The 26,709-nt window shown below is 34.4% G+C and overlaps 2 protein-coding genes across 4 annotated transcripts; one reads left to right on the top strand and one right to left on the bottom strand.

Annotated features, from left to right (window-relative positions):
• Nucleotides 1-192: 192 nt before the first annotated feature.
• Nucleotides 193-8,915, bottom strand: LOC136798569 (uncharacterized). The gene is made up of 5 exons (XM_067055192.1): nt 8,806-8,915; nt 2,466-2,612; nt 1,975-2,089; nt 664-847; nt 193-324 (listed from the first exon to the last, which is right to left on the bottom strand). Exons 1-5 carry the CDS (start codon nt 8,879-8,881, stop codon nt 271-273), a joined length of 576 nt encoding a protein of 191 aa, XP_066911293.1. The 5' UTR covers nt 8,882-8,915; the 3' UTR covers nt 193-270.
• A 294-nt stretch (nt 8,916-9,209) lies between these two features.
• Nucleotides 9,210-24,950, top strand: LOC136798565 (rhotekin-like). Of its 3 annotated transcripts, XM_067055185.1 has the most exons (13): nt 9,210-9,260; nt 9,349-9,586; nt 11,693-11,916; nt 12,007-12,062; nt 12,268-12,324; nt 12,438-12,552; nt 16,904-17,124; nt 17,647-17,798; nt 17,971-18,087; nt 18,202-18,466; nt 22,594-22,754; nt 23,051-23,284; nt 23,400-24,950. In XM_067055185.1, the coding sequence occupies exons 2-13, from the start codon at nt 9,350-9,352 to the stop codon at nt 24,279-24,281; spliced, it is 2,721 nt and encodes a 906-aa protein (XP_066911286.1). In that variant the 5' UTR covers nt 9,210-9,260; nt 9,349; the 3' UTR covers nt 24,282-24,950. The 3 variants fall into 3 exon arrangements, with proteins under 3 accessions (XP_066911286.1, XP_066911289.1, XP_066911288.1); XM_067055188.1 differs by lacking the exons at nt 9,210-9,260; nt 9,349-9,586 and adding an exon at nt 9,911-10,067; XM_067055187.1 differs by lacking the exons at nt 9,210-9,260; nt 9,349-9,586 and adding an exon at nt 10,481-11,010.
• The last annotated feature ends 1,759 nt before the right edge of the window (nt 24,951-26,709 follow it).

Below are 26,709 nucleotides of genomic sequence, written 5' to 3' on the forward strand. Positions count from 1 at the left end.
GGAATCTAAAAGTTATAAATGGCGATTGCCAAAGTTAAGCCTCGTTAAGTTCAGACTACTATACCTGGATACACTCGAAACTTCCCGAAGATAAATAACTCCTTAATTTTTTTCGTTGCTTTTCCACAACGTCTTTCCCCCCAGATGAGGTAGCACTAACAAGGGGTCAAAAGGCAAAAAACTACACGATGATTTCATCAACTGGTTTTTCCTATGCATGTATAAATAAGAATATGTACAAAAAACTAAGAGAAAAATTTATAAAACAAATCACCTCCCAGTGGAACCAAAGCCACCACTTCCACGCTCCGTTTCGTCCAAAGTCTAAAAGAAATACAGGCATAAAACATGACTAGATGGAAAGATTAAGATCAAAACAGGCCTTTTCATAAATTATCTTCAACGACTGCCTCGTTTTGAAATCAAAGTGATGAATTATATAATCACACTTGAGTCTCCAAGTCTTCAAATTTCTAAATAGTGTTGTTACTGGTTATTGTTTGTTTGTAAGTCAATAAATGATAAATGATTTTCTCTTTTAATTTTTGTATACCCATTAACGTCATTAATATTTTAATAGTACGTTCGTGAAGACAGCGTATCTTAATAGGGAAAACAGGACAACGGAAAACTCTGACTGCATATGAATTCAATTGTACTTACATCGACTTCAACCAATTCTGGCATGAAGATTTTCTCGATAACAAATTGAGCGATTCTTTCTCCTTTCTTGACAACGAAATCTTCATCCAGATGATTAAAGAGAACAACTTTGATATTTCCACGATAATCATAGTCTACAACGCCTGCTCCTACATCGATCCCCTTTTTGACCGCTAGGCCAGATCTAAATGGAACAAGTGATACTTTTATGGACATACCTGTTTAATCAAAATAAGAAATAGTTTAGCTATTGGTGTTAACTTCAAACCTAATTTTAAGCAAATACCTAATGCTGGATAAATAAATCTCAACAAGAATAATGATAGATATTTTGTTTAGTGGACCATTTGAAAAATCCTGTATTTGTACTTTAGATGCACCGATCTTATTTAAAAAAGCACTCGAATTCACGGCGATCTTGATTGGATTAATCGGATTCAAATTTCCTTGTTTTAGCCAAATTTTAGTAAAATAACTGAGAAGAAATGCTTTCTTTTTCTTTTATCCTTTAGAGGACAAATATAAGTACATTATGTAAAAATTTCAAGTCTCTAGCACTTTCCTATCCGGAATTATCTTGATTCCGATTTAGAGGGATCTCAACCGGGATGAGGGCGGGATAGAGGGATCTCTCGAAAACGAAAGTTCCCAATAACTGGTGAACAGTTTGATGTATCAAAAAAAATTTTTCCTACTTTTACATTGCTATAAGGAGACTTTTTATACCAAATTTCATCTCCTTATGAGCACTACTTAACCCTTTCCGTGCCGATGTCGTATATATACGACATGCAAATTTTCACTCTACTTGCCAATGTCGGATATATCCGACATCTAATTTTTTTACCTAATTGCCGAGGCCTTTAAAAAAGAGGAAGCTCTATTGCCGAGAAATCAGCTTTTAGGAAAATGGTTTTCTTATTTGCCAATGTCGTATATATCCGACATAAAAAAATCCATAGTACTAGTAGTAGTGAAAGTATACATTAAGTGCTCAAAAGATTTATTTCAGGTTTATTTTAGTCTATCATAAAATATATATAAAACAAATGTCAAATACAAATGTCAAACATTGGCAAATAGGAATAAAATATCCTTGTCGTATATATACGACATGCGGCAACACGAGTTAAAATTTGCATGTCGTATATATACGACATCGGCAAATCAGGTTACTAAAAAAAATTACCCCTCGGCAAATGGATTGGGGTACAAAAACAAGGTACCGGCACGCAAAGGGTTAAGAAAATACAATTACAAAATTCCAATGAAAGATCACTGTGATTGTAAATAATTTGAAATGGTCATTACCTTGGTGCAACACGACCATAGCTTCCTTTTGGAATAGCTACTGCTATATCCGTACTAACCATATCATGCTTTCTACCACAAATAGTTTTCTCTTCAGCGCTGTATAAGTCAAACCCTAATAATAAGAACATTTTGAATTAAACTTCCCATTCATATAATAAAAGAGAAAGTCCAACTCAAAAATCAAGGGATTCTTTCACAACTTTTTTACTAACTGAGAAAATAGTGGAAACTCAACTCAAACTCAATTTGTAAAACTTTACTTTGTGATAATGAAATCTGAAAACAAAAGCAAAAAGCAATAAAAGGTTTTCCTCTGGCCCTTGTTTAACCCCATTATTATTAACTCCAGGGTGTAGAATTTACACAAAAACATGATAGCAAAAATGTAAGTTTTCCTCTGTCACTCAACAAAACTCAAGTTCTGGAGGAAAACAGTGGTAGGGTAAAGAGTTTGGAAGAACCCCTAAAAGACTGGACTCAAATTTTACCTGCTGCATTTCTTGAGCCTCTCAATGGTGTCGTGGCATTCTCAGACAGCTTTTTGAAATATAATTTTGATCCATCATCACTGAAACTATTGAAATCAACTGTTCCAACTTCTGCTTGTTGTTGCATTGGTTTCTTTAAATTAGCCACTGAAATGATTTAATGTGAATTAATTAACTTAAGGGAAATTTTGGATTGTTATGGGTACTCTCGGGTACCTAATAGCCGTCCCCCCCCCGCTAATTAATTTTTCGAAAATTTTCCACCCAGGACATTCTTATTCCAACCCCCCCGCTTATTAAATTTTGGGAAAATGTTTTTGAAAGTTCCCTTTTTTGTCTTAATTCTGCTGTATTAGCCTCCTTTCAAACATTTTCCACCCAGGACATTTTTATTCCAACCCCCCCGCTTATTAAATTTTGAGATTTTTTCCAACCCCCCTGCTTATTCCAACCCCCCCGGCTATTAGGTACCCGAGAGTAAGTATATGGTATGGGTTATAAAGATAATTAATTCTGAGAGCTTGGTAACATTATGAAAGGAGGTGGTGTTACTGATAAATACAAAATATAATTGTTAGCTTTTTGCCAACTAGCGAGATTCATCAGGATTTTCTACCAGAACCTAATTTCCTAATTTTTACTTTTGATTTTCTTTGAGAAGTTTCTCATTACTTCATCTTTTTCTGATCCAATAGTCGTTTATGACAAAAATCCTTGAGATTTTAGGAATGACAAGAACAAAGAGTCACTTCAAAAAGTTTATTTCCCTCGACTCTCCAAACTTTTCTGATTGTTGACTAATCGATAAGGTTGGATATTGTATTGGCCATCATCTTCAGTCAAACATTCACTAATGTCCATACCTTAAGTAGATTAAATTTCAGGTGGATTAAGTTTTGTGATTTACACAAATTTTGGCCCTTTTTTCAAAATTTAATCCTTATGAAAAAACTTAAATCCAAAATTTGGGCAAAACCCCTAAAAAAAATAATAGAAAATTAGGTCAAATTGAGGCTGATTTGCAAACCTTAATTCACGCAAAAATTTTGGATTTTTAATTTGCAAAAAAAATTTGCTTTGAGACAAAAATCTTTTTCAGCTGATTTCTTTCTCGTTTTGAGGCTAAAACTTGTGGACACGCCCCTAATAATCAAAATTTTGAACAAATGAAAAAAAGAGCCCCAGATATTCACCCAAGGAACTAGGCTGGAGATCCATGCTAGGACCATCCCGGTGCTTCGGTACCGGTAACGCCCGGAGGAAAAAGTGCTGTTTTTTCATGTTCTGGAACAGCCAAAGATTCCGGAGCACTTATGGTGTTCCGGAGCACAATTTTTGGCGATTGGTCTGAACCGGAACTCCGGAGTTCCGGAGCAAGATATCAACGATATATATATTATGATAGCGCTTGCTGTGCTTATCATGTGAACTGCATATGCGCATATTTTTTAATATTAGTATTTTCGATATTTCGAATATGGCTGAACCATCCTCAAAGACTAATTCAGAAGTTTTCCAAATTCAAATTTTCTCATTTATTTTTATGGCTTTATATTAAAAATTTCCAGAGAGAAAAAGAGTGTCTTTTTCAGGGGTACAGACACAGGGTACTGACCCATAGCCAGGTGGTGGAGTCTATTTTTGTATTTCAAAAAAGTTAGTACCCAGTACTACTTTGGGGGTGGGGGGTGTGTATTTTTTCACTCTTCAAGCAAGTACAGGATACTATTTGGGTACTTTTTCACAGAATTTTGCTGTTTTTCAATAAAAAAAGTAGTTTGTTGTAATATTTTGACTTTTTTCAAATATTAATTTTTTTGATTTGAAATTTTCTTAATTGAAAATTTTTTTTTACTCTTTTGAGAATTTTTTTGATTTTTTTGGAGATAAAACTTCCAAAATGGTCAAGAAGCGTGATGAAAATCAAAGGACAAAAGCTTCTGACTCCATTATTGATAGTTTGCTTGAATTATCTGTCAATTTTCAGTCTGAAAAACTAACAATAGTACCCCTCTTTTGGTCTAATCTGTAAAATTTAAGATTTTAGGGGTGGTGTCCCTATTTTTTACAGCAAAAATGAAGTAGTACCCGGTACTAAATATTTAGTAAAAAGTCAAGTTAGTTTCTTAGAGAAAAGGCAATTTCCAAAATTTGGTTTTTATTTTAGTAAGTGAGGACGGCGCTAAATTAGAATTTCCCACTGTAAATTTTTGTAGCTCGTACCTGTCCTGTTAGCCTGGGAATCCATGCTATGATTTCTTCTTTGATAAACTGATGGCGAAATGTATAGCATGGTATGGGACTGAGAGTTTGAATTTCTCAGATCCTAATAACGGTTGAACACATAGCCAATCAAATTTTGTTATTCTTTTACTGGTAACACTTTCTTAGAGAAAGCACAACTTCCGAAATTTGGTATTTTATTTTAGTAAGTGAGGACAGCGCTAAATTCAAATTTCCCACTGTAAATTTTTTGAGCCAATCAGAGCGCGGAACACACGACGGGTCTCCTGTTTACCGTCCTGTATACCTGATGTATCATGAAAATACAGGGGTGAGTCTCCTGTCTACCGTCAACAGCTCTAACTTGGGACAATCTGACAAATCATGGGATGGCAATTTGACCACCATTTCACCCAACCTCCAAAGTCGTTAATTTGAGTCAATGCGAAAGGGAAATTATAAAATACATGAATTCGATGTTGCACCGAGTACCGTAACTTGGTTTAACGTCGACACCCCTCTAATTCCGACACCCTTTTTATCAGCTGAAATTTATAGAAAGGTTGAAACTGTTTTTCTTTGCTTAGTAAGAGAGGAATAATCCTGTTTCAGTTAGTGATTCAAGCTTTCATATTATTAGGGTGGTCAGTCGAAATTTCAAACTGATTTGCAAAATGTCAAACCAAGTTTAATGAAAAGCCCTTATCCTCAGAAAAAAAATCAGGGGTCACTCATCTTTAAACTTTTAGTAGTTTTCCAGATATTCCATTTTGAAGTTCCATTTTTTGAAGATTTATGTGCAAAAACCTCCCGCCATCTTGTAAACTCTTCACGGCACTGAAATCGAAAGTGTTTCACAAAAAAATCCTTGCGAGAAGTTTGGGGCGAGTGGGTTTTTCCGTATCACAAGCTACAGACGGGGTCACCATACCATTAACTTTCCCTTAGCGCTTTCCACCCGAATCTATTTGATTAAAGATTTTTTCAGATTTGGAAAGAAAAAACATTTATCTTGTTAAAATAATAACGTTAGTTGAAAAATATTGTAAATCTAATGGAAATATTTGCAGTTTAAGTGCTTATTTTAACTTCCTGAAAAAAGTAGAACACTCTAGTCAACCAACGTGGTACGTTTCGAAAGCTAAACTATTACGGGGGAAAATGTAAAAAAATTCAGGCCGATAGCTGACTCGAGTGCCTAGCGCTTTTGATTTTAGTAACCCCCGGTAAAAAAATTTCCTGTGCCGTGAACAAGACGTTTGAAAAAGTGCACCCGCGAGTACTCTTTTTCAAATTTTGAAAGAACGAAAAGACATATCTTGATAATTTCTTTTGCAAAAGAAAGCTGAATAAATTCTCTTGAAGTTGGAAAAAGAATTTGTGCTAGAAAACTTTTCCTTCCTGGATTTATGTAAGTTTGAAGTTTTTTTTTCAAAAGTCCTGCTTTTGTTACTGCCGCAGGCGCGAGCCTCAACCTCCCTAATATTATTCCTTTCTCTAAAGAAGGGTGTCGGAATTAGACGAGGGATGTCGATATTAGACCAACTTACGGTAGGCTTTTTAAATCGAAATATGAAAAAAATCCGTAGAAGAACAAATTAGTGGCAAAACGATGGAGCAATTGATGTCACTCGCGCGGCAAGTTACACGCTCGTTATTTGTTAATCCCATCGGGCAATAGGCGGCAGACGTTCCCTAATTCTCCAATCGGCGTCCGGTCATTTTGAATGTAATCAAAAAAGTTAAAAAGGGCGCACTATCAATGAAAGTTATCGTGACACGTGCGTTTGCGTAGGGTAAAATGGCGAAATGCGAAAATCGAATTTGGCAAAAAATTTTTGAAAAATGACCCTACAAGATTTGACTATATCTTTTTATTCCATGAAGAGATTACTTTCAAATAAAAAATGTATTAACAATGAATGGGTAAGCTTTCTAGAAATCCAAACATAAATTGCATAGCTTTTACCAAAAAATAGCACTTTAGGATCAGAAACAGTCAAAAACCAGCTTTTTCCAATTTTCTTCGAGTTACAGGAATTAATTCCTTGTTTGTTTTGATCTGAAATTTTCAGTAAGGGTGGCCATCATGGTTCCCTTGCTCATATCCGGGGGGGGGGGGGCGAGACGGGGGTAAGAGAATAAAAGTTTCTATGTAAAACCTTAATTATCACCCAAAAAAGTGCCTTTTTTATCGGTTTGTGTAAACCGCAGGTTACAGGTCACAGGTTACAGGTTACAGGTCAGTGATGACAGGTTGACTCTAATCAATGTCATTGCAGAGGAAAATGTTTGGAAAACACAAAGAATTATCAAAAACATAATTCTCAAGCAATTTCATCCATATAAAACCATTTCAAACATCAAAATTTAACTATGTGCTTTTATCGATCTTTCGCAGTTTGCGCCGTGTATAACGCAGACCAGAAAATATTTGAAACCTTATTATACGTATAACAGGTATATTACATATTGTAATGTTTGTAATGTTATATGATGGTTACATATTATAAAACACATCGCTCTAAAACTACCTTCTCGGAGAACTCACGAGCTTCTGATTGGTGTAATTTTATATCCAGCCATATTGTTATCATCACATTCGGTATGCTAAATATTTTTGGTGTTTTTCTCTTGTAAGACATGATATTTTGTGATTCTGTCAATATTTTTGTCAAAAATTGTCATTAAGTCATTAAAATAACAATTGAATGATTAATTAGTTTCATCCTTCTAAAACCACTCTCTTAGGGACCTCACAAGCTTCTGATTGGTGCCGTTTTATATCCATTCACACTATCAACATCACATTCTGTATTATAAATATTTTTCGTGTTTTTGTCTTGTTAGGCATCATATTTAATGATTTTGTCATTATTTTTGTAAGTAAGTGTCACTAGGTTGTTATTCTATTCAATTGTCATTTTATAATATCTAAATAACATGTATTACTTTTTTGTAATTTAATGCGTTATGTATTGATGTTATGTTATGTATATGTTATGATCTTATTATCTTTTTTCCGGTCTGCACTTTGTTGACCTGTAACCTGTGACCTGTAACCTGTGACCTGTAACCTGCGACCTGTAACCTGCGGTTTACACAAACCGCTTTTTTATGTCCATATCTTTTAAATAGATTGTCCCAGCCTTATCCCTCTTTCAATAAAGCTTCCTATACCTTTTGTCCTTCAGAAAAACCAAAAATATTGGCCTTAATTGCTTGCTTTCAGTTCCTGTAGCCAGTAGTGTGACCCCCTGTATTTCGCGCGGGTTTTTAATAGAGATGTCACATGACTCAAATCCCGCAGTCTTATTGGACTAGAGAAAGCGAAATCGCGCGATCTGATTGGATGAAAAAAGACCGCGGGAGCTGGAAACGAATGGAATTCTCTAGAATTCTCATTCGGAAACAAAATGGCGGCGAGAAAATCACGTCTTTTTCTTTGGACAAAAGGTTGTAAATTCTGGTTGATTTTAAGGTTTTATCTTATCTTATCTCATTTACTTTAATTAGTAGAGGCTTCTTCAATGTTTGGGGAAGGTAAGTCTGTAAAAGTTATTTTTTTTTCAGTGGAAAATAGTGTTTAAAAAAGCATTTTTTGTGCTCAAGGTTTATTTTTCTTCGCAAATTTTTGTCTTCAATCTTAAATAGATAAACGAGTATTTGACTGATGCTTATGATTTTTTCATAGGACATAGTAAATAAAACTATTCAGGAACTTAGACCTTTTTACAGAATTTCAAAAAATCTGTTAGTTCTGGAGATATATTGAAAAGTTTAGACATGGGTAGTTTGCGTTCGTGTTTCGCGTTCCCAAACCAAACGCACGTGGTGACATGTTATGAAAAAAAGTATGATTGATAAACTTGGTGGAGTGATACGTAACTCAAAACAATTATCAAAACAAATTTGTTGTCAAAAGATTTAACAGTAAGTGAAAATACAGGCCAGATATCGTCCCAAGTTAGAACAGTTGACGGTATGAAGGAACAAGTGTGCAAAATTTCAGCCGAATTCAACTTTTTTTTTTTAAGTCTTGAGGTGACAGACAGACATTCTCAGATTTTAGCTCAACTGAAGTTGAGAATATAAACCTTTTATTATAAATATATACCTGTGTTGTCTGTGGTGCTTGAAATTGTATCAGATCCAGTCATTTTAGCTACTTTACTTGGAGGCTCCGTTGACATTGCTGGCTTGTGCACTGCAAATGAATGACATTCCCGCCAAAAATGTGCACGTGTTGTTAAAAGAAAAGGCGGGAAAAAGCAAGAACGTTTAAAGGTCAGTGGAGGTTTTTCAAATAATGTTATTTTTATTAAATTACATATTATTAATTCATAAAATTCATCTTATTGCTTGAAAATAGGTAAGGAGGTATATTTTTAACATTAAATTTGCACTAAATACTATTTTCTAGTCTAGGATATTGGTTGTACCTAAAGTATATCAACTATGACATCGTTCTGTAAAATAGCTAAAATCGCGTTCTATCGTTCTCAAATCAAAACAAAAACAAAGGCGAAACGAAAGAGGAAGAAACCTGTCCGAATGACTTTAATTTTCGAGGTAATTTGAAACCAATCTACAACTTTCTTTCAATGTTCTTTTCCCTAGATGATACGATTCAAATTTAATTTTCTAATTTTCCCTCTAGAATGAACAATCGCCTTCGTTCATCGTTTAGAAAAACAAATGAATTGCAAACCAAGCACATTAAAAAGTTCAAATTTCGCGGTACTGAATCAAATGGCGGTGTTTTGTTTTCAGAAGGATTTACGAGGCGAAATGTAAACAACAGCGCTGATAACAAATTCTTATCGTCAAAAAGGCAAAGTAGTAATAGGAAAAGAAAAATGGTCAGTCGAGTTGACTACTCACGCTCCTCATCCAAGGTAAAAGATTTGAAATAATTTTTTTTAAATCCCTATACCAAAGAATAGAAAAAGAAAGTGAGCTTAGCTATGGCTTTTTTCTTGATCAGTATGAACTTTATATTTTTTTCTAGTTATTTGTATGTGTATACTAGAAGTGTGCCCTAAAAAAAGATATGAAAGTCACGATTTAGTAGTGACTGACATCATTAACTTTAAAAAGCACAAAACAGATAAACGTAATAATAGGCTTATAATTTGCGTCACATATTCCATTGTTGATATTGTTTTAATAATTGCCAGTCAGTTATTGCAAATGATAATGCATGATTGATATCAAACCAAACGAATAAGGATTAGCTTTGAGAAAGCATTTCATTTGAATCTGTCTAACATTAATATATCAGTGGAAGGTTTGATTGAGCAGGAATAAAGAAATTCTGGCGATTATTTTTGGAGCAAACTTGAAATGAGGATTGAGCAACTTAATAATAGTTTTAATGTAGGTATTTCTCATGCATTCTTTTTATCTAATATATCTAGTATACTTTTTATTGGTAATATCCTTTTGATAACAAGATAAAATTTTTCAGATATAAAAAAATCACAATCATGGCATCTATGCTCGAATGGATTACTATACTGCTATAAACAGTTCATCTAAGATAAAAATCATAAGTCTTGTCCATTCTGATAGTTTTGATTATAAACATTTCAAGGATATGGAGTGATGAATAATGCATCAACCTTAACATGTTTTTCATTAGATATTCAAGCTCTCTTTTCAATGTTAATATTTTTTAAACAAATCTTTAAATAACTATTCATGCTAAGATAGAAACTAGAGAAGCATTTTTCTTTAGAATCAATTCTAAATCAGTTATAATTTTCTTTGCTTCTTGATTATTTTGAAGAAAACCTATTGTTAGAGACAGCCAGAGAGACAGATGTTTCATGTTCAAACTCTTTCATTTTATGACTTTTCTCTTTGGTTTTGCTATATCTGAAACTTGCTTTATTAGAAAAAGAAGATCCAAAGACTTTGAAGGCTGGAATGAGATGAGAAAAAAACTTTTGAGAAACTAGTCACGATCTTTGTAGACAGTTGTCTTGTAATAATGTACTTTATATAAAGTAATCATTAACATTATTATTAAACTTTATCTCTCATGAATCAAATAGTTTAAAAGAAGAACAAAAGGCTGGTATATAAATCCATGACATGTTAGAAAAGTCATGAAAAAGTAAACATTAAATGAACAGTAGTGTCAAAATGTCATGTTACATCAACTTGTTGGTTTTGAAGACATTATAAAGCTTAAAAATTGAGAAATATCTTGGAGATTTTAAAAGCCAAAATGACATCGGTTTATGTCAAAACTCGTGATGCTAATAATGCCAACAAGTTCAGTAAACGTTATCACAGCATGTATATTTCAAATGAGGTATATATTTTTTTTAATATTATATCTCAATTTACTGGTGTTTCTGTAGATAAGTTATTTTTGAATTAATTAATTCAGACTTTTAATTTAGACTTTTAAAAGTTAAGAATATTTAATCAGCTTAGATCAACTCTAAAAATTATTTTTATGATTAAGTCAGATAGATTCACTAATTGACCAGTTGTCATCATTCAAAGGATTTCCTTTTTTAATGGTAATTGCCAATATGTTACATCCTTTGTTAACGAAGGAAAATGTTTATTTATTTCTAAGTACCCATTTGTCATGTTTATTTTGTCAATAAACTTTATAAAAACTTGTTTCACATTCTGTTTTGTAGACCCTCTTTTCATTTTATTTTGTGTTGTGATAGTTTTGTTTGAAGGTTTTATAGGACTTAAACCCAACCTTTTAAGTAGCTTTGTTTTCTGTTTTGTTTAGTTCTTTTTTTCATTTGATTTGTTTCACAACCCTCAATATTGTCATGACATTTTTGTTGAATGTTTGAAAAGTCTTTAATTACAAAGTCCTGGCTAAAAAGATTATTTTCTTCTGTTTCATTAATCTTTTTGATTTAAATGTGTGCAACATAACATTTGAAAAAGATTTTGGTTGGTCCTCAATTTTGAGTGCAGTGATTGTACAGAGCAAAATGAGAAGGACAAAGTTTTCAATTTTTCAGGCCCCCAAGATGGATTTGGCTGAGGAGATTCAACTTCAAATTGACGATCAAATCCGTATGAGGGAAGGGGCGATGAAATTGATGTCAGCCAGTAGCACTTTAAATCAAGCTTTGGAGACAAGTAAAAATTTGCTGACAATCAATGCTCGTATTCTTGGCTTAATGTCAGCTCTACAGAAAAAGAAGCAGGAACGTGTCTTGCAAGAATATAATCGCCAAAGGAGGTAGGATTACATTTCAGTCAATTGCATTTGTTCAAATTCCATTGTAAAATACCCTTTGCTAACTTTTTTGCTTTTCAATTCAATTTCTAGTTCGTCGGTTACAGAATCCCCACAAGATGCTTGCACTGGTAGAATAGCAATCTCAGGTATTGTTAAATCTTTTACAATAATGCTAATTTCCAATTAAACCATTGTTTACTGTTGAAATTCATTGAAAACGTGTCACCATTTTCAATACCAGTTTTACAGTAATAACTGCTCACATAGCTTCCTTATAATGTAATGAGAACAACCATGATCAATCAATTCAGGCCTTTGATCAACAAGTAATTTTAAATCATAACTTTTTAGATATGAGGATTCCCTTGATGTGGCGAGATAATGTCCATTTCACTGGCAAAACAGGAGGTAAGACAATCTGAAAAAGAACACTTTGTTTCATTAATTACATTTCTTTTATAGATTTGAGAAAAAATAGATAAAGAAGTATTAGGTTGAAAGGTTTATCTTCTGTTTTCTAGATCAGTCATATTATGCATTTGCTTTGATTCGATGTGGTGATCAAGTGCGAGATACACCGTTGTATGAAATTACAAGCGCTGATACTGATATGTATTTTGACCTGGCTATTCCGTTGTAAGTTGAATACTTAACTTCTTAGAATATTCAATGCGACGATGAGTTGTGTGGAAAGTAATTATCAGTTTCCTCATTAAATGTATCTTATTATCTATATTTAACTTTTCTCCTTCTACTGAAGGGGGAATCAGAAAAATTATTTTAAAAAAGTACTGTAATATTTTTTTGTGTTTTTGGGATTAATGGAGTTGATAAAAGGTGGCTTCCGTCCACCAGAACTTAATAGAAACACCATTCTAAACTTTAGTTTGTTGAGCATAAGAATTAGTGAATAAGTCAAAGCGAACTAAAAAGAAAAAGAAACTAAAAAAAAAATTATAAAATACACTACAACAAGACAAGTTCCTGGTTTGGAACTGACAGACTGGACGAGGAAATCTGGCCAAGTGTCCAATACAAACGAAAAAGCAGAATACTACTGAGGTCTCGGCAAATAACCAAGGACCAGCTGTGCGTGTGATTGGATCCACGTGCAGCTGAGCAGGTACCTCTTATTCTATCTTATTCTATTGTATTACCTTCTCAACTAATCTTTTACAACAATGATTCTCTCGCGACTGCTGCTCATTGCTATGTTATCCTGGCAACTAACCGAATGTCAGATATCTTTGAACCAAGCAAACTCATTGCTTTGCTGCAAAGTTCTCTCTAAAAATGAAATCTCGCTGTTTTCCTTTGCTATTACTTATCAGGAAAATCGATACCACCCATGCCAGACGAAAACAAGTGCCATATTACAGCAGATGCTATTAATCATTAGTGGTACTGTCGAACTCAACCCTGGCCCATCACAGAAGTTGAAATATCCCTGTGGTGAATGTCAAAAGGCAGTTTCATCTGGTGCTTCTATCGCTTGTGACCTCTGTAACCAGTGGTTTCACCTTAAATGTACCAACATGGATGATCAAATCTATCAATGCCACATCCAAGAGGAGAATTTAGAATGGCTTTGTCCAGGTTGTGCTTTAGCAGACATCTCATATAGTTTATTCGATACCTCGATCTCGTCCTGCAGCTCAACCTCTACCAACGATATCACACCCGAAAAAAAGAAAGTCAACCATCTACGTGTCGTTGTGTGCAATTTCCAAAGTATCTGGAACAAAAAACTTCTGCTTGGAAACTATTTACATAAAAACGACATAGACGTTCTCATTGGCTCTGAAACCCACTTGTCTTGTAACATTAACAATTCCTTCCAAAGCATTACCTCGCCATTCGAAAGGATCGCATAGATGGAAAAGGAGGAGTAATCTTCATCCACAGAGATAACCTCCTAGTTCAAGAACTTCCGCAGCAAAAATCTGAACTTGTATCAATTAAAATAGAATCCTATGAGAAGCCAGTAATTCTCACAGCTTGCTACAGACCCCCATCAAGCGATGCTTCTTACAACACTCAGTTAATTAAAGATATTTCCAACACTGTGAAAAAGTATAAACTGAGCCCACACTGGATTTGTGGAGACTTCAACCTTCCAGACATAGACTGGGAATCTAACACTATTGTCAGAAACCAATACTCAAAACAATTAAACGAAGATTTCCTTGAAGCCTTCGATGTTCTAAACCTCAATCAGCTTGTTGACTTCACAACTCGGAAAAAGCCATACTTGACCTAATTCTAACAAACCGACCTGGTCTTACTAACAAATGTGAGCCGTATGAAGGATTTGGTGACCATGAGACAGCCGTTTTTGCTGATGTTTTCTGCCATCCCCAAAAATCGAAACCTATCCAACGCAAGATCTATGTTTGGCATCGAGCAAATATAGAAGGCCTTCAAAAGGAGATGAGTGAAGGTATGCAAAACTTCTGCACAACAAACACTACAGAAACAGACATCGATAAATGTTGGGAAACGTTCAAGCAAATTATCTCGAATGCGCAGGACAAACATGTACCAACAAAGACCACATCTCAGCGTTTCAATCAACCCTGGTTTAACATAGTATGCAAAAAGGCAGTTCGAAAAAAGTCAAGAAGATATCGAGTTTACAAAAGAACTAAACTTGATCGAGACTGGAAAAGATACCAGGAGGCAGCAAAATTTGCAAGAAAGACCTGCCAAAACGTTTACAACACCTACATCAAAGAAAACATTTGCAATGATAAGAAAAATAGCAAGAAATTCTTCTCATTTGTGAAATCCAAAAGAACAGACATTTGTGGTTTATCACCTCTTTTGGGTGAAAACAACGAAATCCACACCAAAGAGGAGGAACTAGCAGAGATTCTAAATAACCAATTCACAAGTGTCTTCACAAAAGATGATGGTGCAACCCCAACACCGTTAGGCCCTAAAGGAACAAAGATCAATGACATCATTGTTACCAAAAACGGAGTCGTAAAACTACTTAAAGAATTGAATCCCTTTAAAGCTAGTGGTCCTGACGGAATCGGAGCCCGTATTCTAAAGGAATCAGCTGACCAAGTTGCTGACGGTCTCACCCTATTATTCAATGCATCATTAAAGCAAGGGAAAATACCCACTGATTGGAAACATGCTGTAGTCAGTCCAATCTTCAAAGGAGGAAACAAAAACAGGTCCAAAGCAGAAAATTATCGACCAATTAGCTTGACGTCTGTCACCTGCAAAGTTCTCGAACACATCGTTCATAGCCACATCATCAACCACCTCGAGGAGAACAACTGTCTTACAGATACTCAACATGGCTTTCGCAAGAAAAGATCGTGCGAGACCCAATTGCTTCAAACCATTGATACCCTTGCTAGAGCTATCAACAACAAAGAACAAGTTGACAGTATTTTACTTGACTTTAGTAAAGCCTTCGATAAGGTATGCCATCGTAAGCTAATTATTAAACTTAAACATTATGGAGTACATGGCAACGTCCTAACTTGGGTTACAGACTTTCTATCTCATCGCACCCAATGTGTTGTTGTTCGTGGGAAATCCTCCAAAAACTCAAACGTCATTTCAGGTGTCCCCCAAGGAACTGTCCTCGGGCCACTGCTATTCTTAATCTATATTAATGACATGCCACTTGAAGTAAAATCGAAAATTGCGCTGTTTGCCAATGATGCATATCTTTACCGCTCATACACACCCAGGAAGACTGCGAAAAGCTTCAAAAAGACCTAGACGAATTGGTAAATGGGAAAAACAAATGGTCCATGGAGTTTCACCCAGACAAATGCTTTAACCTCAGAGTCACCTACAAACGAAAAATTCATGATAAAACCTATGAAATCCATGGTCAACAGCTAAAACTGTTAACAAAGCTAAATACCTCGGTGTCGTAATCTCGAATAATCTCTCTTGGAAGAATCACATCGATCTTGCCACTTCCAAAGCAAATAACACCCGAATATTCTTTCAGAGGAACCTATCAATGGCAGACAAAGAAACACGTCTGAAGTGTTATAAAACTTTTATCAGACCAACGGTGGAATATGCAAACACTGTATGGGATCCCACTGATAACCAATCCCTTACCCAGAAAATCGAAATGATTCAGAGAAAATCTATCCGCTGGATCTGTAGGGAATGGAGTTCAGAAGTCAGCCCAAACGATCTAAGAAAATCACTCAAACTTGAAACACTAGAAACAAGGAGATCCAAATCGAAATTGAAAATGCTATTTGATATTTTCGTCAGGAAACAAATTCGTTGACAGCAGCATCCACCCAGCTAGACAGCGTTGTACAAATGTAAATATCAGCCAGCCCATTCAGGGCAGGATTAAATGCTATTCAAACTCATTCTTTCCATCTACCATCAAAATATGGAACAAATTACCAATTAGAACTGCAAATTTGGAAACTGAAAAAGAATTCAAAAATTCTATTGATCATAGCTTAATACTCTAGTGTACACTTAAATCTGCGCCCGTTTTTCCACTGAGTCTATGCTCACACTTATGTTTTTTTGCTACATTATACTCTAGCGACCAGCTGGACTCTTGTTCACCTCGATTCTAGTATGTGCTCTCCTTCAGCTTTAAACACCTTTTCTCATGTGACCCTGCAAATTGTGCGTCCCCTATTAGTGTACTATTTTTAACACACTTTTTATTACTGTACTATGTTTGAACTTTTTAAATTTTTCTGAATTTTAATCAAATAAATCTAATTTAAAATTGTATAAATTACCTATTTATTCTATATTTTATATCTTTATCTTAGCTATTAAACCTTTTCATTTTTGTATTTTTACGTAGAATTTGCGAGATTAGGCATTTTTTGTCTTATGCAAATATAAAACTAGAACTAGAACACTTTCTTGTGTCTCTTCCTTAAAGAACCCCGAACGCTGGTATTAAAATTGTTTCTGTTTTCGAAAATAGCCAAAGTAAGATTTAAGTGTCAAACTTTTGATTTTTAAGCGATGACCTACCGCCTGATTTCAAAATGGATTTTGAAGTCTACTACACCGTTCTTACAAGTAACGAAGCTCATGGCATGAAAGCCCCAAGATCATCAATGAATTTACGAAACCAGAAAAAACAAATCCAGTTCAAGGCACCCAAGTTTTGCCTGGCTGGTCACGTCCATATTGGAGTTGATGACATTAGATCGGGCATAATTTCCAAAGATTTAACAATGGGTTTGTATTCATTTTGTAAAGCCTTGATTACTTTCTGATTTACATGCGCTTTATCAACCAGTTTAATATTTTGAACTGTATTAGTTTCATTTGAGTAGTCACTTCTTTTTCATTCTGTTGAATCAATTTAATATGTACCTTAAGTGGATAAATTTTCGGGTGTACTAATTTTCGCGAGACGAGAATTTAAAGATTTCACGTGGATTAAATTTCGCGAATCAAGGGTCTTTAAAATTTTCGCGTGGATTAAATTTCGCGAAAATGCCCTTCTTTATTTAATTTTGCGACTATATAAATTGTAACTAGAAAAGAGATGTGTTCTTTAATCGAACAAAGGCAGACAAAGTCACTCAAAAGCTTTCAAAAAACTTCAAAACTTTTATTTTCGCAATTGTAAAATTCCAAATAATTTCGCGTGGACTAATTTTTGCAAATCAAAGGCCAAAATTCGCGAAAACAACGAAAATTAATCCACGCGAAAATTTATCCACTTAAGGTAATTTCTTTCGTTCAACTTCTTAGGTGGTAAAGGAGCGAGTGGAGTTGCAGTTTTGGGTGACTTGCATGAGTTTCCCGTACATCCATTAGAGTTGTGGGGACAAATCTGCTTTCAACTGGCTGCTCAACCTGTTGACATGAAGTCTGATATTCACAAAGGACCCATCAGTATCGAGGTACATAACAGATAAAAACTAAAAGTGTTCCCGATTTTTGCGTTTGAAAGTTTTGATGACTTGATAGATAATTACTAAAAGGTTTAAAAAGTATTACGAAACCAAATAAATCCCTCTTCAATGTTTTTCTTCACAATCTTGACCTCATGTTTACATTTTATTCCATTCACAGCTCAACAGTCCAGCAAACAAATATTACTGTATCTTACGTCAAGATATGTTGCATTGTTGGGAAAACGAGGAACATGTCATCACTAGCCAACCCTTGAATTCCATCAAATTGACTGCTGTAAGAATTAACTCATTGTATTCAACATTTTGATTTTCTGACCCAACTGAGTTAATTTTTCAACATCTCGAAGGTACTCTTTCTCATTGGAGCCTTATATTTTTGTTTTCTTAGAATACCAAAGTTTCTCAGGTGCAAAGTGCAGAAGTCAACTCCGTTAAACTCTTGGTTGGAGAAACTGTGACGGCGACTTTGATCTTCGATAGCAGTACAGATTGCTTCGAATGGAAGAACGCCATCCGTCGTCAAATCAACAATATCTTATCGTGGAAATATGCTTTCGAAGAACAAATGTACATCGCAGAAATGAAAAAGAATCGACTATCTATCCCATCAACTGCTTCTTTTTACGATCAAATCAAAATCGAAGAAATCACGAGTAAGCTTTTTGATTTATTTCCACGTTAATGAATTCTTAGTTCAAATCTTTGCATGGTCAAATCATACTATCTATCGAGTAATTGGCCCAGCGCTAAGCGAGTGGGCCTTTCATTTGCAACGTTCTGTTCGTGTGTACGTGTGTCTGTCCATCCGTTTTGGTAGAAACGGCGCTTAAAACCAGTAACACACTTTTTAATTTTGCCGTCTGGAGAGGGAAAAGCTTGCTAAAGTTGGATACTGGCTATAAAAGATATATTTTCTGATTCCGCGCTCCTTCAAAACAATTTTCAAAACAAAAAAAGATGGCGGTCGAAGCGAGGAGGTACTTAGGTTGATTTATACTTTCTTGAACATTTTCTTTGCTTTAGTGGCCAAGAGACTTTCAAACCAAAGAAATTTTGTAATTATTTTTCTTTATAAACCTTTTTCAACATTCTGCCATATCTTATAGTCTTTGCTCAAGTTTTCATAAAGTTTTATGAGTGAAAATTCTACCTTAAATCACTTTCATTTTTAGTTTCTTGTTTTCAAAATTTCAAAAAGACTTTATTTTTAGGAAATAATGGCTTCTGATATAGAAATAAATAAACTGAAATGCAGCTGAAGTGTAAAATTGGATAAGTTTGGAACTTCTTTCTTGATGCTACACAAGAAAATAGTCACTTCAACGGTCAGTGGTGGACATGGTACCGTGAAGTCGGGTAACTTGCATCAGTAGAGGCAAACATGCATAGCCCTCAAACAGTCAAATGAAGTTAAATAAAAATAAAAATGGTAGAATAGAGCTGCGAGTGGAGCTGCGTAGTTCATTTGTTTTGAAATTTTGCTGCTTTTATTGGTCATTCATTTGAGGGCTATGCATGTTTGCCTCCACTGACACTGATGCAAGTTACCCGACTTCACGGTATGATTTTCAAACTCGACACATAATTATTTCAAGTAAACTGATTCTGGAATTTGGTAATGGACACTAAAATGGAGCTCATGTGTAAATTAGAACAAGATTGGAACTTTTTCCATGATGCTACGCGTGAAAATGGTTATTTCTGGATCTGTCTCGTTTGAGGATTGGTGGCTTGATTTTTCAAACTCGACACAGAATTATTTCAAGTAAGCTGATTATGGAATTATGTTAACGGAGACTAAAATACAGCTCATGTGTAAATTTGAACAAAATTGGGACTTTTTCCATGATTCTACACATATTAAATGAAATGGTAATTTCTGGATGTCGCAATAAACGGTCGGTGGCTTGATTTTTCTAACTCGACTCACATAATTATTTAAAGTATAAACTGATTCTGGAATCTGTTAATGGACACTAAAATGCAGCTCATGGGTAAAATTTGAACTAGATTGAAACATTTTTCATGGTTGCAACGCATGAACAGTGAAAATGGTCATTTCTGGATCTGTCACATTACTGTTAACTCACATTAAGGTATGTGTTCACCTTTCTTGACACATTCTCTTTAATTGATCATATCTTTAGAACAACAAATTTTTATATATCAAAAGTATATATTTTCTGAAAGCCAATAATATTCTCTTTCTAATGGTAAAAGTTTCAGCTGAATTTAAAAAACTGGGCAGGATATAATTAAAATCTTAAGAATTTTAACCTTACCTACTTTAAAGAGGTTAAAGTCACCCATAGCTTTTGAATTTTGAAAAAATAATTTCGATACTATGTTCCCAATAGATTGAACTAAAAAAGTGTCTTGGGATTTTTTTTGGAATTGACTTTAACTCTTTAATTTACTGCAATTCTTTCTACGTGGGTAAGACCAAAAGACATGTTGCCACCAGATACAAAGAACATTGTAACCCCGAGAAACCCTCCGCGGTTACAACTCACATAATGACTGAAAATCATGATTTTTCCATAGATAATATGAAAGTTTTACATAATAGTAATTATCGGATCGATGAAGAGCTTTATATAAAGGAAACGCTGATCATAAGGGACCTCAAACCGGACTTGAATGAGCATGTCTCTTCATACCCCCTTGAGCTCTTTTAGGATGTATGCGTTCCTTTGTGAAATTTAACAACTTGTAATTACCTGGTAGTAATTTTTTAATTTTGTGATTTTTTGAATGTTGTAAATTGAAATTCGTTTTGATTTTTTTTTTACTATACTTGTGATCATGGTGCAAAGAAGACACCGAAACGTCAAACATGAATAAAATTAAATTTTTAGTTTTCACTTTTTTTATCAAATTTATCTGGCCCAGCAAGAAATTTTAACTCTTTAAATCCTAAATTCTGTAAAAATATCGATAAAAAAGTAAATTTAAATGTGACTTTTTCAGTTATCTGTAAATTGAGGAAAAACAACTCGGTTAGAAATAAAATCCTAAGACACTTTTTAAGTTTGATCTTTTGGGAATCTCATAAAAAAAGAATGAAGTCGATATCTAAATGCTATGGGTGACTTTAACTTCGTTAAAAGTAGTATGGTGTGGTAAAATTTCGTTTTTTTCTACATCAATTTGAAATTTTTAACGAGATGATTGCTGTTTATTTGAGTAATCAATGAAATGTGTCAAAAATATTACTATTCAATAGAGGTGAGAATAAACATCAGCTGAATTCTCTCTTTTGTCTTTGTTGTTTCCGAAAGAGACAATTATTTGAGTAAATAATCCATCATAAGACGAACTTTGTTTTGAAATTTAAATGGTTATAACTCTGGATCAAAAAAAGATTTTAAGATCGCGATTTTACCAAATTGAAATCCAGTGTCTTTTCTTCCACTTTGACTGAAAAAATTTTTTTTGACAAAAAATCGGAAAAAGGTGTACACATACCTTGGATTATTTACTCAAATAATTCCAGTGATCTACACTCCAATACGCTTCTTTCGATGTATGAAGTGATATGCTATGACAAGTGGAAACGGTGATAAAAAATTAACGTAAGTTTGAAAAATCTGGACAGGCCTTAATTTGCCTGAGTGATTTTTTAATTTATTTCATATTTCTCAATCCAATTCTAATGAATACTGTCTGATACTATACTTAGTCTCCACCATTTAGAATTTCTCCGAGTTCTAAGCCTTGCCTGCAGAGTTATATCTTTCAGAAGTGAATAGGCCTCACTGAAGAGATATATAGCTCTGTATTTCAACTTGCCCAGATAGGGCAGTTGTACAATTTTATCCAAGCTTCAATTTATAATTTGGATCTCAATTCAGCGAATCAACTTTTGGTCGTACGTATATTTTTGCAATTGAAAGTTATATATAATTTCTTTTTTTTACATAATAATTTATTTATTTATTTAGTTTACTTATTATAAATAGGACGAATAGCCATTGAGATATATGGAAGTGCCTGAAATACAATTAATAAAATAATAATAATAAATAATTAACTTCATGAATTTTATTAGCCTGGATATGCAGACCGTAAACTATTTCACCGTCTAGTTTTTAAAGATTATTTTTTTAGTTTACGGTCTAATCCAACTAACATGCCTGCAGGGATATTTCTCCCTGCATATGTCTGTATGTGAGTGCACCTAATTCGTTAATTGGCGCCCACTCACTTGGCGCGGGTTTTTTTATATTTTTCTGTGGGAGCGCATAATTTATGGACATTTTCCACCTAGGACATTTTTATTCCCCCCTTGCTTATTAAGTTTTGAGATTTTTTCCAACCTCCCCCGCCTATTCCAAACCCCCCAGCTATTAGGTACCCGAGAGTATTCAACCAGGTGAACCTGCGCCTGTAGACCCGGTTGGTTAGGAGACCATCAATAAAATTTCAAGTGTCTAACTAATGAGACGTACCGCGGTGATTTTGAAAAGATTTTTCCTGTCTTCACTTTGATCCATGTCAACAGGGTCATACATTTGCTGTTTTGCACGCTCGTTTTCAACACTTTTCAACACGTTACTTTTCGCTGGGCCTTCACGCCCAACGGGCTTCTTGTTCATTTTATTTTGTAAAGTATACTTTGAAGATTACGATATGTAAATAAGGCCATATCACATCCTTCAAACCATAAAGCTCTCTTTTCATTACAGAATGTTAACCCAATCTTTCCACCCTCAAAATAACCCTTTTCAATGATAACCCTTGACCATTTCTTACCCAGCCCTCTCCCCCTCCACTTCAGGCATCCACCAATCAAGCCACGCTGTGTTCAACGGTAAAGGCATCATCAACGAAGCTTTCAATAACCCTCCTCCCTCAACTCAAACCATCGAACAAAAAACTCCTTCACCTTCGCTCACCAACGGAACAAACCATCAACCATCTAATGACGAAAATAAGGAGGTAGTCATTCGTTTCATCTATCATAAATCTTACATCATTAATCATGGATCAAAATAAAATGATCATTTTGAACTATGTATTCTCTTTTTGTATCTGCTGTATTTGTATATCACCGTGTCATTATATCACCAAATATCACCGTATTCGAGATTTTAAAATATATTAAGGAACCGTTATTCTACGTAAGCTTGCTTTACCATTTATACTTATGCAATGAATTTCGTCTCCCCTTGTAAGCGTTTTCACCTTTAATTCTGACCTTGCATCGATTTATTTTACTCTCAAACCGTTTTCAGAATTGGAAGCAGAGCAGTTGCGACAAGAAGCTCGACAACAATTCGGAAACAGTCCCCTCCTCTTCGACAACAGAACCCCCTCCAACAGAAGAAGGTCAAGATCCCGCTCCACAGGGTCTGCTACTACAGAACGGTCACCCACCGCCCTCAACTCACCAGGACCCATCTACTCAACAAGACAACGAAAAACAAGTCACTTCAGATTCCCAAGTATCAGCTGATGAACAAAGCATGGTAGATATTCTACGGTTTTCTTTATTTCTTTCTAAACAAATGACTGAAATAAAATTTGCCTTGAATAACAGCTTTAGAGAGTACTTTATCTTTAAGTCTGTTTGCTTCCTTCCAGGAGACGAATGTTGAATGTGATGACAGAAATGACCAAGCCTCTCCAATGGAAATAGAAGAAGTTGACGAGGATAAAACAGAGGAAAAAACGTGTCTCGATGAAGTGTCCGAAACAAAGACTGGCGAGGAATCAAACATCGTCGAAGTTGAGGAGAGCGAGCCCCCCTCAGATGTCATCGAAGACGTGAAAGAAGATACGGAGAACGTCAAAACAGCTGAACCACCTGCCGATCAAGAAATTAGTGAAATGCCCAACCAAGACGCTTCAAGTGAAAACACTATTGAAGAGAAGGCGATTGTTGTTGAAGAGAAGGCGATCGTTTTTGGTGAAGATGAAGAGGCTGAGAAGTCGAACACTGAGAATGAAATTGACATTGAGGCTGAACAACCGGCAACCGATAATGATGACGTTGTTGTGGAAACAGAAACGAACGTTGAATGTGAAGAAGTGAAACCGGAAGAAAAGACGATTGAAAATGAAGTCGATGAAAGTACTAATGACTCAACTGATCCAGATGTCCGACAGGAAAGTGAAAATTCAATAAATGAAAGTATAGAAGAGAAAAACAAAAAAGAGCAAGAAAAATCTGAAGAAAGCCTGAATGATAATGTTGAAGTGAAAAGTGATTTAGATGACACTTCTGAAACTTTTCAAAATGGTGGTGAAAATGACGTATCTGTTCAAAATGGTTGCCAAAATAATGAGACTGTAGACTCTGCTATTGCAGACCCTCCTCAAGAAGGAAATAAAGTACAACAGAAAGAGAAAAATGGAAAAGAACTTGAAACAGTTAAACAAACACCTTCAGAGGAAGGAAAAACAGAGGAACAGGTCACTGCTGAACTTTCAAATGTTGAACCAGAGAACCAGTCCACTTGCTAGAATGGTCAAGAAGTTTCGGGACCCAGTTTTTCAGACATTTTGACCAACGGACATTTCTTAATTGAAATCTTGATTTTAATATGGGTGTTCATTCCTACCTTTAAGTAATTTTGATGATATTTCCTTCTTATCTTTTTATGTGGTAAATTTTAAGGTGGTTTAAGGGTAGCTGTTTTTTTTGGCTCTAGAATTAATCTTTTAACTATTTCAAACAAGATTTATTTTGAATCAGTAGCAATAATACGTTAGTGATGATTTTACATTAATTTTAGAATAAGATATAATTTTGATATATTTTTAGCTTTTGTTTTTCAGAAACATTTTAACCAATTAATTTACGAGATATTTAAAATCTCGATTCTCTGTAGATATAGAAAGAGAGGAGTTCTCCTGAAAGCTTTCCAAGAATCCAAATGATTTTGAATCCACGCCTATAATGATGTTTTAGCGGAGTCATTTTGGTTCGAGGTCATTCGATACAAATTTTCAGAACAAAGCTGGTAAAGTTTTAGCTTAATGATGGGTTTTTTGTTCGTTTTTTTACGAAATACTATAAATATTGTATACATTTGTAATATATTTTAACATCCTTTAACCGAACGGTTCGCAGATTTTTAGTAAGTAGATTTTCATTCATTAATTCTTAAGAAAAAAAACAACTATTAGAAATGATGTGTTTTTAAAACGATTTCACAAGAGCCGAGAATAACATCCCATACAACCTTACCCTTTCTACCCTAAAATAAGAAATTTAATATTTCCGTCATCCGCCAAATTAAATTCCTTCTGAAAAAACTTTTTCGGCCATCCGCCAAAATTTCTTCCTTTTTTTCACATGCACGTAAAATTTTACTATAGACCTTACGTCGTAAATCGTTCGTAAGGCTGTCTTTTGGGAATTTCCCCGACATCATGTAGAGTTTTTGTTGTAAGAGGGTCTTACGTGACTTTTCCTTCCGTTCAAAACTTTCTGAACGTAAGCAAACGTAACATAACTCTACAAAAAACACTACGTAAGCTTAGGGAAGTTCCCCATTCTTCAAGGTCTTAAGTAAAATTTTACGTACATGTGAAAAAAGCATTAAGGTACACTAGACTAGAGTCAACTTTGACTTTTGCTTCTTGGTGATTTTGATGGCGCTAAGTCCGGCGAAGTAGACTAGAGAATATAGGCATCTTGAATTTTTTCACTCTTGTTTTATAAACTATATTTGAAAATTATATACAGTATATGGCCCCCAAAACGGAGACGGCCCCCAAAACGGAAGTTTTCATTAAAATGAAGATTCTGACTTGTAGATTTATCAGAATTAAACGATTTTTGTTTATTTTGAAAGAATGATGGTTATACTTAAAAATGAACATGTTTTTGCTGGTTTGAGACAGATTCAAAATAACATATTTGCGTCTAAAGGAAATATTTTAACACCAAAATTAGATAAAGATTGCATATAACTCGCTCTAGCTCCTTGGATATTGAAAATAAGTTATGAAAACGGGGTATAGGAAACTTTCTACACCTAATGCCGTTCAGAAAATGCAAATACATCTGTGACTTTAGAGGCTGGGTAAAAGATATAGCATCTTGAAGGTCAACCAGTATTTTGGATCCCTAGAATCAGCATTGACAAAACCGAAAATTCTAAATATGAGAAAAAGCAAAAAATCTTGGAATTCTATTCCTATCACCTTGAGTTAATAGTTTATAACAAAAAATTAACATTATATATAAAAATTTTCGCTGAATCAGCAAAAACGGCAAATTCTGTCATTTTTTTGCAAAATATAGGAGAAAAATATCTTTAAAGCTTAATATTTTCAGTTTCAGTTAAGCTTTTTTTCTAAAATTTTCACAGCTTATTCCATATACATGAATGGAACTATTTTCAAAAAAGATTTGTTTTCAAAAACTTGATTAAGACGTTGTTAAATCAAAATTGTCATTTTGAAAATTTCTAAATTTTCAGTTTGGACTTTGCAATATCGAAAATCTTGAAATATTTCATAAAAATCATAAATTTTACATCCATCGGGTCGTAAATTTAAGGGAAAACACAAATGTGTTCATAGTTTTTCCCCCTATTACCACTGGGCTTAATAATTTGATTTTAACTACACCTCCGTTTTGGGGGCCCCAAACCTGCATTTTGACAACCAGGGGTATACTGTAAAAATTTTATCAAATAAATTTATGCCCAAACCCCTCTAAATCATATTTCAAAACTATGGTCAAAATTTTGTATTCATATCTTAAAGATATCTCGAGAAATCGCTTAAATTTCAAACCTCCGTTTTGGGGGCCATTAGAAAAAAGCTACCTATCTTTAAGCGATTAAAAAATATTGTTGAAATTGTAAGTTTTGAAAAAGAACTTCCAGGAAATAAAGTAGAGATGTTAAAGGTTTTCATGCAGCAAAAATTTTTGAAA

Source organism: Clytia hemisphaerica, unplaced genomic scaffold, assembly GCF_902728285.1.
Source record: "Clytia hemisphaerica strain Z4C2 unplaced genomic scaffold, Clytia hemisphaerica genome assembly, whole genome shotgun sequence".
NCBI classification, from domain to species: Eukaryota; Metazoa; Cnidaria; class Hydrozoa; order Leptothecata; family Clytiidae; genus Clytia; species Clytia hemisphaerica.

Bases quoted from the DNA above. Each gene is read 5' to 3' on its own strand.
- LOC136798569 (XM_067055192.1), bottom strand. From the start codon at position 8,881: ATGTCAACGGAGCCTCCAAGTAAAGTAGCTAAAATGACTGGATCTGAT. The intron at 2,613-8,805 runs GTATATATTTAT...AAATCATTTCAG, and splicing joins AAGCACCACAGACAACACAG to TGGCTAATTTAAAGAAACCA. The intron at 325-663 runs GTAAGTACAATT...TATTTCTTTTAG, and splicing joins CAGAATTGGTTGAAGTCGAT to ACTTTGGACGAAACGGAGCG.
- LOC136798565 (XM_067055185.1), top strand. From the start codon at position 9,350: ATGAACAATCGCCTTCGTTCATCGTTTAGAAAAACAAATGAATTGCAA. The intron at 12,325-12,437 runs GTAAGACAATCT...TCTGTTTTCTAG, and splicing joins TTTCACTGGCAAAACAGGAG to ATCAGTCATATTATGCATTT. The intron at 22,755-23,050 runs GTAGTCATTCGT...AACCGTTTTCAG, and splicing joins CTAATGACGAAAATAAGGAG to AATTGGAAGCAGAGCAGTTG.